General features: G+C 39.4%; 3 gene segments (V, D, J or C); 1 reads left to right on the plus strand and 2 right to left on the minus strand.

Annotated features, from left to right (window-relative positions):
* Positions 1 to 1,832: 1,832 nt before the first annotated feature.
* Positions 1,833 to 2,672, minus strand: LOC108887567 (immunoglobulin kappa variable 6D-21-like). The segment is given in 2 exon segments: positions 1,833 to 2,349; positions 2,565 to 2,672. Coding segments are annotated over 2 exon segments (360 nt in total).
* Positions 2,673 to 7,678: 5,006 nt separating this feature from the next.
* Positions 7,679 to 15,255, minus strand: part of LOC108887537 (immunoglobulin kappa variable 4-1-like) — a 45,159-nt gene continuing 37,582 nt past the window's right edge. Inside the window, 1 exon segment of the V gene segment in view lies at positions 7,679 to 7,826. Within this exon segment, the coding sequence occupies positions 7,696 to 7,826 (131 nt within the window).
* LOC108887536 (Ig kappa-b4 chain C region-like) overlaps positions 14,470 to 15,255 on the plus strand; it is a 40,128-nt gene continuing 39,342 nt past the window's right edge. The window contains 1 exon segment of the C gene segment in view: positions 14,470 to 14,573. Within this exon segment, the coding sequence occupies positions 14,480 to 14,573 (94 nt within the window).

The raw sequence follows: 15,255 nt of genomic DNA on the forward strand, positions 1-15,255 counted from the left end.
ATAAGAGAGAAACATAAGTTCATGTAATGCAGTAGCAGCTATAATACCTGATGCTTTGTGAGCGTGATGCTAAAAAGATCATTATGATATTAACTTCCTTGCAGCCATGATAGAAAAAAAAAGTTCTGAGAAGAAAGTTTACTGATAAAACATTTCAAATAAAATCAGTTCTACAGTCTGTGTCTGATCAGTGAAGTGACTCATTGGTAGAAACTCTGGTGTTGAAATGGTTTTAGAAGAGTCCAGAAAGTGGAATGAATCTGAGTAAATGTAGAAAGTCTGAGAAGAATGTGCTGCTTTAGAATTATCAAGTAGGTGTGGTATATTTGATGGTGATGATGTGAAGATGATGAAGAGAAGATCTCCGCTGACACTGTCTTACTTGCATATAGAAGTTTATTGCAAAGAAGTCCAGCATCAAAACAAGCACTGCAGTAGCCTGTGAGAGGATCCGAGCCACTATGGATCTCTCTCCCAACAGCTCTAAACATCAGTATATATATATGTTAGTCGTCTTTATGATTTACAGCGAGACATCGGGCTCTCACTCAATGACCTCACTTTTCCAAGAGAAAGAGAGAAGGGAGGAAAGGCCGTCTCCCTGTTCCTTATATGTATATGTTCATGGCTACTAACCTAAACATGAACCCAAGAATAGAAAGACATACATGGAGCTTCAGGCATTGCAAGAGAGTAAAAACCATATATGGAACGTCAGACACTACATAGGATTTTATCAGCAGTTTATATCATCAGAGCCTCAGTATCAGCAGTGTGGTGTCAACATTTAACACAACGTGTGTGTTTTATAACGTGAAGGTTTATTGAAAACTCATGTGTAACTGAATTGAATATAAATCAGATGAAATTCAGTTGAAAATAACTTGAAAAATAAACTTTGATTAAAACATGGAATTTATATTTCATATTCATATTAGTGTTACTGTGTTGTTACCTGCAAAGATTTTACTTCATTTAAATTCATATATAAGTGATGTATGTTGCTCATAGTCTAAATACATTGTTTAATATCCTGTCAACAAAATTATCATTATATTGTAACTTAATAGATGATAAATAATATTTCCTGATATTTTTCTGTTATATTAACTTGATTGTCAGTCAAACTTCTAAAGTGTGTCTATTACTGTGCAGCTGTTGAGTCAGATCAGTTCCTCTGCAGCTGAGGGAGGTTTTTGTACGATGTTGTATCACTGTGTGAACGGGGTGCTGTAATCCTGCTGACAGTAATAAACTCCTGCATCTTCAGTCTGGACTCTACTGATGGTCAGAGTGAAGTCAGTTCTAGAATAACTCGCACTGAAATGATCTGAAACTCCAGACTGACGGGAGGTAGCATAATAAATCAGGAGTTTAGAGTGAGTGCTTGTTCTTTGATTACTGGTCATGGTTGGGTATGAAAGCCTAGAGGATGATCATATTATGATGTATAGTAGAATGTCATCTGTGTAAATGTTGATTTTATGATGTGTGACTCTGAATAGTCTGAGATGTTGGTGGATTTATAGGGAATGATGGTAGTATGTGTGTGTGTGTGAGAGAGAGAGTGTGTGTGTGTCCTCAGTGAACTGTATCAGTCTCTGCAGTAGCTTCCAGCTGCAGCAGTCACTTCAGTTTCTGTTCAGTCTGACTGAGGGAGGTTTTTGTACAATGCTTTTTCACTGTGTGAACACCCACTGACTGTTGATTTCATGATAACTCTGACAGTAGTAAACTGCTGCATCTTCAGCCTGGACTCCACTGATGGTCAGAGTGAAGTCAGAGTTTGATCCACTGCCTGTAAAACGATCTGGAATCCCTGATTTTCGACTGGTAGCAGCATAAATAAGCAGTTTAGGAGTTTCTCCATCTCTCTGTTGGTACCAGGCTAAACAGTGGCTGTTGTAATGAAGATAAACATTCTGACTGGTACTACATGTGATGGTGACAGAGCCTCCCAGAGCAGCGCTCACTGTTTGTCTGTGCAGCTGTTGAGTCAGATCAGTTCCTCTCCAGTTGATGGTTTTTGTACGACGTTGTATCACTGTGTGAGTGGGTAGCTGTTACGCTGCTGACAGTAATAACCTCCTGCATCTTCAGTCTGGACTCTACTGATGGTCAGAGTGAAGTCAGTTCCAGAATAACTCGCACTGAAACGATCTGAAACTCCAGACTGACGGTATGTGGTATCAGCAATCAGGAGTTTAGGAGCTTCTCCAGGTTTCTGAAGGTACCAGTTCATGTCATCACCTATAGATCTACTGGCTTTACATCTGATAGAGACAGTCTGTCCTGGAACAACAGACTGAGCTCCAGGAGACTGAGTCAGGATGATGTCTCCTGATGAACCTGAAAACATGAAACAGAGGAGAAGGGTTATTGAGACAAATCCAGCTTGGAGAAAGACGATCGACATCCAAACAGAAGAGGATCATTTCTTTAACATGGAGAAGAGATGGAAGAAGGTCGATGCTGCTTGTTTCAGTGTTTCTCCATCACAGCAGAACATCATTGTGGTGAACCTGGTTACATCCTGAAGCAAAGTTTTCAGAAGAGAGTCTCACCCTGAACAAGGAGCCCCAGGGTGGCCAGCAGTAGAGTCAGAGACATCATCATTGTGCTGCTGGTGTGTCAGTGGCTCTGAAAGGCCTGGGCAGCCACTGATCAACACTGGCCTCTTAACAGCTGGGAGCAGAGAGGCAGGACACATATGCAAACACACACAGTCAGTCAACTGTAGCTGTCCTCAACAGATCAGACTGTTTCCCCCTCAATGCTGAGTGTCACCCTTCATACTGATATATTTACAAGTGGAGAATATATAAAAGTCTGGTAGTGAGTGGACATGTGGAAAAACTGAAGACCAGTTTCATACAGTCTGAGGCAGACCAACAGCTGCAGTCAACAGGAGGGAGTTTAGTTTACCTCAAATAAATTTTATTAACCTCTCGTTCTCTTCCACCACTCGGTGGAGTCATCAAGAATCAAGATGTTTTTTATAATTCAAGTGTTGGTGGAGTTTTCTCCTCATTCCTCCCTACTCCATGCATGTTGGATGTAGGTGAAGTTGTTCCAGAAATCCCTACTCTGCTTCACATTCTCTTTTAACAGTACATATAGCAGTGATTCAGTGTGAGGCTGAGATCAGAGGTCATGAGAAGGTATTTCATTATTCATTTTCCAGGGTTGGTGACTCTGGATATTTTTTTGGAAATCAGATAAGGACATGGGATTATAATGAGATATGAATGGATGGTGGGAAGCACTAATGAAAAATATCAGTTGATTTCCACTTGCAGTAATTTTATGTGTGTGTGTGTGTGTGTCCTCAGTGAACTGTATCAGTCTCTGCAGTAGCTTCCAGCTGCAGCAGTCACTTCAGTTTCTGTTCAGTCTGACTGAGGGAGGTTTTTGTACGACGCTTTTTCACTGTGTGAACAGATACTGACTGTTGATGTAGTGAAAACTCTGACAGTAGTAAACTGCTGCATCTTCAGCCTGGACTCCACTGATGGTCAGAGTGAAGTCAGAGTTTGATCCACTGCCTGTAAAACGACCTGGAATCCCTGATTGTCGATTGGTAGCATAGTTAATAATCAGTTTAGGAGTTTCTCCATCTTTCTGTTGGTACCAATGTAAATAGTTTGAACTATAAACATTCTGGCTGGTCCTACATCTGATGGTGACGGAGCCTCCCAGAGCAGCACTCACTGCTCCAGGCTGAGTCACTGTGACCTGGCCTCTGGACTCTGAGGATACAGAGACAGAAACATAAAGCAGCGTCATGGTTTTGTGGGCTTCATTTCAGAGGGACGGATGTTGATAGAGGAGAGGAGTTTGATTCTCTGGACTTTACCTGTGAAGCAGCAGCAGAGGAGAGTCCAGATGAGGACGGAGATCAAAGTCATGTTTTTGATGAGGAGGATTTCTGTGGCTTCTGTTGTCATGAAGGACAGCTGTCAGTCATCCAGTCTTCAACTCTCAGGACTATAAACTCTCCCAGAGCACTGGAGCATGGTGCTGCTGATGCAAAGTGGCTCTCTATGGAAATGCTCTGACTGATTCCAACAGAGACTTGTTAGTTGTTATGGGTACAATGTTATATAATCAATATCATCAATATATCAATCAATATACAAAGATTGACATGGAGGGAAAATACTGAAAAAGTTACTGATGTAAGGTTGAAAAAGTTCAGCTTTTAAATGGTGTAGTGTTAAATGCACTTTTTCTTCTTTGTGAAAATTGCAATTAGTACATTGTAAAGAGAGTGGAACCAACACTAGGTTGAGATAACAGTTGTGTGCACTGGACATTTGTATTCTGTACATTTCAAAATTAAGTGGTAGTACTATGAAATTCTACTTTAGTTCCTGATCAGATTTTGAGCCACAAGATGGGAAAATAATGCTAATGTTATTTTTTATTGATTTTCATCTGCAAATACATTCATTTTATGCTTCTGGAAATCAAGAAACTGGTAACATGAGATTCAAAAGCAAACCTCTCCACCCCTCCCTGGTTCAGGACAAAACCAGCTCAAGGTCCAAGTGAAACACGGAAGACAACATGAATAATCATGAACCATACACAAATTTACTGTGGGTTATGTAGATCAATATTATCAGTGATGTAATGAGTGGACGAATGTGAGAAAGTGTGATGTATACTGAATGTGTACTAATACAACCTCAAAACACAACCAAACAAACCCCCTCTTGCTGTGAGGACAGAGAGAACTGACATCTCCAGTCCTCTTATACAGCAATCAGGAGAAGTGGATTCAGGTGTGGCTCATATCCTCCTGACACACCTCTGCCACTCTGACTGCCTCCTAAACACTTTGATCAACACCTCTTTGGACTGCATATTCAAACTTCCCATCAGCAGCTACCAAACACAAATTCAACACTTGGAATCAACTCCAGACTTTTTATCTGCTGAATGTGTCATGAAATAATGAGGGAACAGGCCACACCTGGACATGAGACTGACTGTCAGACAACTGTCCAATTACTGTTCAGCCTCTGAAAATGGAGGGATTTGTGTATTAAAATGAACAATCTTAATGGTTTCATGTCAGATCCATTATGGTGGTGTACCGAGGCAATTATAAATTATTGTAATTGTGTCTGTGTCCAAATACTTATGCACCCAATTGTATATGTAGCAGATGATGATGTAACATTTAATCACAATCCAAAATATAATCTACTTCTTTCCATTTCTGTCAAATTCCTCTATTCACAGTCCTGACGTCACCATATCAGACCAAAGATTTTTCTGCACATGTTCCATGAGTCTGTGAATGAGGGAGGTTTTTGTACAATGATTTTTAAAAAAAAAAATCTTGTTAACAGGCATTGGCCATAGACAATGTGCATGACTTGGTATTACTTAGAATAAATGGGAAAATATGAACTTAAAATTTGGATAAGCTGTGCAAGGGATTCTGTCATTTATTTTTCAGAGAGTCATTAATCAAGTCAATTAGGGAAATACAAATTTCAAACTGTATGAACTTCACTGTTCATATAAAGGTGGAGTGAGTGCTTTGATTACTGGTCAGGTTTTGGACTGAAAGCCAGGAGGGTGATTATATTGTGATGTAGAGTAGAATGTCATCTGCAAAAAAGTTTAGTTTATTATGTGTGACTGATACAGTTAAAGGTCGTTTCAATAAAATTAATGTAATTTATGTGTCTGTGTGTGTGTGTGTGTGTGTCCTCAGTGAACTGTATCAGTCTCTGCAGTAGCTTCCAGCTGCAGCAGTCACTTCAGTTTCTGTTCAGTCTGACTGAGGGAGGTTTTTGTACGACGCTTTTTCACTGTGTGAACACATCTTTACTGTTGATATAGTGATAACTCTGACAGTAGTAAACTGCTGCATCTTCAGCCTGGACTCCACTGATGGTCAGAGTGAAGTCAGAGTTTGATCCACTGCCTGTAAAACGACCTGGAATCCCTGATTCTCGACTGGTAGCACGATAGATTAGCAGTTTAGGAGTTTCTCCATCTCTCTGTTGGTACCAGGCTAACGCATGGTTGCTGCTCCAAGTATAAACATTCTGACTGGTTCTACATGTGATGGTGACGGAGCCTCCCAGAGCAGCACTCACTGCTCCAGACTGAGTCACTGTGACCTGGCCTCTGGACTCTGAGGATACAGAGACAGAAACATAAAGCAGCGTCATGGTTTTGTGGGCTTCATTTCAGAGGGACGGATGTTGATAGAGGAGAGGAGTTTGATTCTCTGGACTTTACCTGTGAAGCAGCAGCAGAGGAGAGTCCAGATGAGGACGGAGATCAAAGTCATGTTTTTGATGAGGAGGATTTCTGTGGCTTCTGTTGTCATGAAGGACAGCTGTCAGTCATCCAGTCTTCAACTCTCAGGACTATAAACTCTCCCAGAGCACTGGAGCATGGTGCTGCTGATGCAAAGTGGCTCTCTATGGAAATGCTCTGACTGACTCCAACAGAGACTTGTTAGTTGTTACTGGCACCGTATTGTATGAACAATGATTTATGTGGAGGAAAAAAATGAAAAAGTTACTGATGTAAGGTTGTATCCTTTTTCTCTCTTTACTTTTTAATACTTTTATGACCAAATACATTTTTTTATATTGTTGTTGGAGTTTTATCTTTATTATTGTTTTCCACGACGAGACCATTTTAGGGAAATCCATTCAAACATCTGTTCAAACATCATTAACATCTGCTCATGGTGATGATTCTTATGAACAGGTTTTAATATGTTACTAGAATCCAATCCAATCCAAAATCTCTGAACCAAAAATGTTGTAGAAGCTTTTTTTAGGATTAGAAATAAAAAAACAGGATATCATCAGCATAAAGTCAAACAACATGAATGAGATCTGAGATCTTCATTCAACAATATTAAAATGTCAGAGTACTGATTTACCAAAACGCATTCATTAAATCAGTCATCTCCATGTAAGTTATTAAAAGAATCATGTTTCTGTCTAAAATGATGACAGTAGATCTGTTAAATCTACAGAGGAAGAGTGTGTCTCAGTGACAGACACCAAGAATGTTATCGTTTTAGTTAATGATTATATTAATAAATGATGTTAATGAGTGACACATGCTCTGTCAGTCTAACCTGCAGTGTCTCTGCTTTCCCGTAGTGTCCTAAACCAGGTGCTGGTCCCAGACTGCTCTCACAATCTATCTGCTCTTCCAGTGTTGTGGTGGATTAATGGTTCAGGTGTGAACTCTGCTTTTTCAGTCTCTTACATAAGTGACAGCGTGAATATATGTAGCATTTATGCTCCAATTGAAACAATGTAAACTTAACCTGAGAAGACATTACAGATGTTTTTAGTCAGCTTTTAGTCAGCAAACACAAACATTTGTAGAGGGCAATTAATAAAACTGATCAAACTCAGATCTAGGGCCGCAAAGCCAAACAATATTTTTATCATCTTTAATGGCTCCTATACCGTGTGTGAATTCATATTACTGATGCATGGTGTAAATATTGTAGAGATTTAGTTTTTAGTTTAATACAAGAAATGAACCTGTGTGTGCTTCAATTTCTGCTTGTGTCTGTGAGCGTGTGTGTGTGTGTGTGTCCTCAGTGAACTGTATCAGTCTCTGCAGTAGCTTCCAGCTGCAGCAGTCACTTCAGTTTCTGTTCAGTCTGACTGAGGGAGGTTTTTGTACGATGCTTTTTCACTGTGTGAACACATCTTTACTGTTGATATAGTGAAAACTCTGACAGTAGTAAACTGCTGCATCTTCAGCCTGGACTCCACTGATGGTCAGAGTGAAGTCAGAGTTTGATCCACTGCCTGTAAAACGATCTGGAATCCCTGACTCTCGAGAGGTAGCACTGTGAATAAACCGTTTAGGAGTTTCTCCATCTCTCTGTTTGTACCAGGCTAAACGGTGGTTGCTGTTATGAACATAAACATCCTGACTGGTTCTACATCTGATGCTGACAGAGCCTCCCAGAGCAGATCTCACTGCTCCAGGCTGAGTCACTGTGACCTGGCCTCTGGACTCTGAGGATACAGAGACAGAAACATAAAGCAGCGTCATGGTTTTGTGGGCTTCATTTCAGAGGGACGGATGTTGATAGAGGAGAGGAGTTTGATTCTCTGGACTTTACCTGTGAAGCAGCAGCAGAGGAGAGTCCAGATGAGGACGGAGATCAAAGTCATGTTTTTGATGAGGAGGATTTCTGTGGCTTCTGTTGTCATGAAGGACAGCTGTCAGTCATCCAGTCTTCAACTCTCAGGACTATAAACTCTCCCAGAGCACTGGAGCATGGTGCTGCTGATGCAAAGTGGCTCTCTATGGAAATGCTCTGAAATTATCTAAAAATTGTTCATTATTAGAGAAATGTTATTTCTAATTTGAGCTTTAATGTTTTGGCTCTAGAACTGCCGGCAATATTTGGTTCAGCATTTAACGTTTCTTGATCTTTCTTCAAGACTAAGGATTTCGTAGCCAATTGACATGAGAATTTTATGACTTTGAAAAAACAGTTTACAAGTTAACAGGTGATTGATGATTGATTTGAATGTTTGTGTAATGAAATCTGAAACAGACCAGATTTGGAACAACAAATAAAATACCTAAAGTGATAAATGCTTCACAATCTACATCATATGTGAACTATGAACTAAGACTATTGTGTTTGCAAATATACAAATATACACTATAACAGAGGGCTAGTTTTAACCTTTTATATTTAGTAATGAAACCTGTCAGTTGTCACAGTTCAGCAGTGATGCCTGTCAGTTGTCATGGTTACTGAGGTCAGAAGGGACAAACTGAAGACCAGTTTCATACAGTCTGAGGCAGACCAACAGCTGCAGTCAACAGGAGGGAGTTTAGTTTACCTCAAATAAATTTTATTAACCTCTCGTTCTCTTCCACCACTCGGTGGAGTCATCAAGAATCAAGACGTTTTTTATAATTCAAGTGTTGGTGGAGTTTTCTCCTCATTCCTCCCTACTCCATGCATGTTGGATGTAGGTGAAGTTGTTCCAGAAATCCCTACTCTGCTTCACATTCTCTTTTAACAGTACATATAGCAGTGATTCAGTGTGAGGCTGAGATCAGAGGTCATGAGAAGGTATTTCATTATTCATTTTCCAGGGTTGGTGACTCTGGATATTTTTTAGGAAAATCAGATAAGGACATGGGATTATAATGAGATATGAATGGATGGTGGGAAGCACTAATGAAAAATATAAGTTGATTTCCACTTGCAGTAATTTTATGTGAGTGTGTGTGTGTGTGTGTGTGTGTGTGTGTGTGTGTGTCCTCAGTGAACTGTATCAGTCTCTGCAGTAGCTTCCAGCTGCAGCAGTCACTTCAGTTTCTGTTCAGTCTGACTGAGGGAGGTTTTTGTACGACGCTTTTTCACTGTGTGAACACATCTTTACTGTTGATAGAGTGAAAACTCTGACAGTAGTAAACTGCTGCATCTTCAGCCTGGACTCCACTGATGGTCAGAGTGAAGTCAGAGTTTGATCCACTGCCTGTAAAACGATCTGGAATCCCTGATTCTCGACTGGTAGCAGCATAAATAAGCAGTTTAGGAGTTTCTCCATCTCTCTGTTGGTACCAGGCTAAATAGTGGTAGTTGTTATAAACATAAACATTCTGACTGGTCCTACATGTGATGGTGACAGAGTCTCCCAGAGCAGATCTCACTGCTCCAGGCTGAGTCACTGTGACCTGGCCTCTGGACTCTGAGGACACAGAGACAGAAACATAAAGCAGCGTCATGGTTTTGTGGGCTTCATTTCAGAGGGACGGATGTTGATAGAGGAGAGGAGTTTGATTCTCTGGACTTTACCTGTGAAGCAGCAGCAGAGGAGAGTCCAGATGAGGACGGAGATCAAAGTCATGTTTTTGATGAGGAGGATTTCTGTGGCTTCTGTTGTCATGAAGGACAGCTGTCAGTCATCCAGTCTTCAACTCTCAGGACTATAAACTCTCCCAGAGCACTGGAGCATGGTGCTGCTGATGCAAAGTGGCTCTCTATGGAAATGCTCTGACTGATTCCAACAGAGAGTTGTTAGTTGTTACTGGTACGATGTTATATAATCAATATCATCAATATATCAATCAATATACAATGACTGACATGGAGGGAAAATACTGAAAAAGTTACTGATGTAAGGTTGAAAAAGTTCAGCTTTTAAATGGTGTAGTGTTAAATGCACTTTTTCTTCTTTGTGAAAATTGCAATTAGTACATTGTAAAGAGAGTGGAACCAACACTAGGTTGAGATAACAGGTGTGTGCACTGGACATTCTGTACATTTCAAAATTAAGTGGTAGTACTATGAAATTCTACTTTAGTTCCTGATCAGATTTTGAGCCACAAGATGGGAAAATAATGCTAATCTTATTTTTTATTGATTTTCATCTGCAAATACATTCATTTTATGGTTCTGGAAATCAAGAAACTGGTAGCATGAGATTCGAAAGTAAACCTCTCAGTGGTGTGATGAGTGCATGAATGTGAGAAAGTGTAATGTGTGCAGCTGATAATGTGAAAAATCAAACCGACAGAACAATAAAACACAACCAAACAAACCCCCTCTTGCTGTGAGGACAGAGAGAACTGACATCTCCAGTCCTCTTATACAGCAATCAGGAGAAGTGGATTCAGGTGTGGCTCATATCCTCCTGACACACCTCTGCCACTCTGACTGCCTCCTAAACACTTTGATCAACACCTCTTTGGACTGCATATTCAAACTTCCCATCAACAGCTACCAAACACAAATTCAACACTTGGAATCAACTCCAGACTTTTTATCTGCTGAATGTGTCATGAAATAATGAGGGAACAGGCCACACCTGGACATGAGACTGACTGTCAGACAACTGTCCAATTACTGTTCAGCCTCTGAAAATGGAGGGACTGTGTATAAAAATGACTGTAACTCCTAAACAGTTACTGTGTTATTTTTTGTTAAATTCCTTGAATTAAAGCTAAATGTCTGCACTTTTGATCACATCTTGATGGATTCTTTCAAATCCATTGTATTGGTGTACAGAGGCAAAATTGTACAAATTGTGTCACTGTCCAAATACTTATGGCCTCATGTAGCAGATGATCTAATCAGGAGATGGCAACATGATGTTTAATCCCAGGATGATCATGAATATAGGTGTATATTTGTGTGTTTCTTGGAATTTCTGTCTTTCATTTCTCATACAGTATTTGGTTAAACATTATCATACAGGGAAATGTAAAAATAACAGTTTACACTGAGCTGTTCATGTAGAAGAGAAGAGATTGCTTTGATCACAGCTCAGGTTTGGGACTGAGAGGCTGGAGGATGATGATGTTGTGATGCATAGTAGAATGTCATCTGCATAAAAGTTGATTTTGTGATGTGTGACTCTAAATAGTCTGAGATGTTGGTGGATTTATAGGGAATATGGGTAGTGCATGTGTGTGTGTGTGTGTGTGTGTGTGTGTGTGTGTGTGTCCTCGGTGAACTGTATCAGTCTCTGCAGTAGCTTCCAGCTGCAGCAGTCACTTCAGTTTCTGTTCAGTCTGACTGAGGGAGGTTTTTGTACGACGCTTTTTCACTGTGTGAACAGATACTGACTGTTAATGTTGTGTCGACCCTTACAGTAATAAACTGCTGCATCTTCAGCCTGGACTCCACTGATGGTCAGAGTGAAGTCAGAGTCTGATCCACTGCCTGTAAAACGATCTGGAGTCCCTGATGCTCGAGTGGAAGCATAGTAAATAAGCAGTTTAGGAGAGTCCCCTTGCTTCTGTTGGTACCATTCCACAGAATCAGAATTAATTACAGTTTGACTGATTCTACATCTGATGGTGACGGAGCCTCCCAGAGCAGATCTCACTGCTCCAGGCTGAGTCACTGTGACCTGGCCTCTGGACTCTGAGGATACAGAGACAGAAACATAAAGCAGCGTCATGGTTTTGTGGGCTTCATTTCAGAGGGACGGATGTTGATAGAGGAGAGGAGTTTGATTCTCTGGACTTTACCTGTGAAGCAGCAGCAGAGGAGAGTCCAGATGAGGACGGAGATCAAAGTCATGTTTTTGATGAGGAGGATTTCTGTGGCTTCTGTTGTCATGAAGGACAGCTGTCAGTCATCCAGTCTTCAACTCTCAGGACTATAAACTCTCCCAGAGCACTGGAGCATGGTGCTGCTGATGCAAAGTGGCTCTCTATGGAAATGCTCTGACTGACTCCAACAGAGACTTGTTAGTTGTTACAGGTACAGTGCTGCATGTACAATGATTTATGTGAAGGGTAAAAAGAAAAAAATAATCATGTAAGGGTGTGGATCAAAATTCAGTTCTTTTCTTATTCATGAAAATGTGATCAGTACATTTTAAAGAGAGTAGAGCCAATAGTCAGGAAATCTGCTTTAGTTCCTGATCAGGTTTTGCACTAAAATAAAGGAAGATAACAGTATCATAATATTTTATTGACTCTCTTCTACAAATAAATTCATTTTATGGTGGTGCACAGAGGTGGGTGGGAACAAGTTACACTGAGTTTGTTACATACACTTCCAGCTAGCCCATAATATGCAAGTTCTGAATCTCAAGCCACTGGTAGCATGAGAGTTGACAGCAAACCACCTACCCTGGTTTATGACAAAACCAGCTCAAGGTTCAGATCAAACAAGGGAGACCACACATACAATTAGGAATTAAATGAAAACATATTTATTTAAACTATACATACATTTACTGATGAGTGCATGAACGTGAGAAAGTGTGATGTATACTGAATGTGTACTAATACAACCTCAAAACACAACCAAACAAACCCCCTCTTGCTGTGAGGAGAGAGAGAACTGACATCTCCAGTCCTCTTATACAGCAATCAGGAGAAGTGGATTCAGGTGTGGCTCATATCCTCCTGACACACCTCTGCCACTCTGACTGCCTCCTAAACACTTTGATCAACACCTCTTTGGACTGCATATTCAAACTTCCCATCAACAGCTACCAAACACAAATTCAACACTTGGAATCAACTCCAGACTTTTTATCTGCTGAATGTGTCATGAAATAATGAGGGAACAGGCCACACCTGGACATGAGACTGACTGTCAGTCAACTGTCCAATTACTGTTCAGCCTCTGAAAATGGAGGGACTGTGTATAAAAATGGCTGTAATTCCTAAACTGTCAATGTGAGATTTTTTGTTAAACCCTTTGAATTAAAGCTGATAGTCTACACTTTAATCACATCTTGATAGCTTTGTTTCAGATCCATTGTGGTGGAGTGTGGAGACAAAATAAGTTGTTCAATCAGTTGATCAGATTGTTTTTCAGGATGTGTTAATACTTAAGTTTTATGTAGTTTTGGTTTCATGTGTCTGAACAACTTTTATTCAGAATGTCTTTTCTCAGTAGTTAAAAACTCAGCTTCCTGTTGAATTATAGTAGTTGAAGTAGTAGTTATCAGTCCCAGATTTTGGTGATTTAATCCACAGACATGCTACTGCTTCTAATCTCAAACCCCCTACACTCAGTTTATCAGATTCATTGCCAGAGATCTCTATGACTCTCACCATTACATTCTGTATAACAAAGCTGGTTGGTCTTCTGTAGTGCAGAGGTGTGATAATCATCCATAAAACCTTTATTGGACATTCACCACCCTGTACAACATCTGTGTTAGACTGGACGACAGGACTCTACCAAACTGCTCTACTAATTGTCTTGTGCTTCCAAAAGTCTGCTTCAGAATCATAAGACACTCTCACAAGTCCTGGAAAATTCAAGACAATGATCTCAAACCACATCATCTCAGTGTGCAACTGCTATCACTGACTATTGTCTTCCTTTATATTTTTAATTCTGTGAATTTCTCTGTATCTCAACATCATTACAAATGAGGGAAACCTTAATGATTTTAGAAGCTCACATAAAGGCTTGGATGAATGAAGGGTTTAATGTATCAATACAAAATGTCCATTTTTTTTTTTTTTTTTTCAAATAGCTATCTGAAAAAATACCTAAATTAAACATTGGTACTGTGTTGGCAGGTGTAAAACAGGTTGATAAAATGTCACAAACAGACAAATTTTGGTGAGTTTGTTTGTTTCAAAGTCAGAGAGCCGTGTCTCTCTACAGTCAGAGGTTTTTGTACGACGGCTCAATGAGTTTGTATCACTGTGGCACACGTTCGGTGGAGGAACCAGACTGGATATTGGAAGTAAGTTCATGTTTTAGATTTTTATTAATCAGTTTGCCTCATTTTCATCTCTTCCTTAGTCAGAACACTAAAGAAAATGTTTTTAATGTTGTCTTTAAAAAATTTGCAACAGTCAACAGTTCAGTTTTTCAAATCCAGAAAGTGTTATTCTGATTTTAATGATTTCAGTTTTGAGAAGACCTGGGGAAAAGTAATATACCATCACTATTTATTTTAAATGTGTTATCATGAGAACCTGTAGATTTAGTTCAGTCTGACAAAGTCAGAGAGCCATGTCTCTACAGTCAGAGGTTTTTGTACGACGGCTCAATGAGTTTGTATCACTGTGGTGGACTTTTGGTGGAGGAACCAAACTGGATGTTGGAAGTAAGTTTCTGCATAAATACTAAAAAAGTAAATAATGTATCGTAATGTTTTAATTTGAGTTTTTAAATGTTTGCAGCAGATAAAATTATTTTATTTATTACACTTTTAGTATATATGTTTTTATTTCTCCTCCTTCATCATGGAGCTGAACTCAGAGCAGATTTACTAAACTTTTCTTTACACATTCTTGTCATGAAGAAATTTAAGTTGAACTGTAGAAAAGTTCAAACTTAAAAATTGATTTGAAATATGTTTTCTTAGAATCATTTTTATTTTCAAACCTAAATTATAACTTGTTTAAAGATTAAGATTCATCCAAGTGAAGTAAAACAATGTGAAGATGAAGACTGATATTTGAAAATGTTAGAAAATCTGTATCGCTTTGTTGGATTTTACATTGTTTCTGATGTAGTTTGAAATCATTGAAAGGTTTTTTAAAGCATGGTTTAACTCCACATGAAGAACATTTGATGGTTTTCAGATCATTACTTGTATCTGTAGATGTTTCCCCAGAAAACCAAAGTAATGTATAATTAAGATTTTTGTTGATTTTGATGAGAAAGTTTAAAACGTTGTAAAATCTGTTGTTATTTCCAGTGTAGTTTGATATATTTCAGGTCAAACTGTACGATGATTCTCTCTGTGCTGACATGCATGAGAGGCTTCTTAAAGGGAAGTGAAA

The sequence above is a fragment of the Lates calcarifer genome, linkage group LG3 (assembly GCF_001640805.2).
Source record: "Lates calcarifer isolate ASB-BC8 linkage group LG3, TLL_Latcal_v3, whole genome shotgun sequence".
Classification (NCBI taxonomy): Eukaryota; Metazoa; Chordata; class Actinopteri; family Centropomidae; genus Lates; species Lates calcarifer.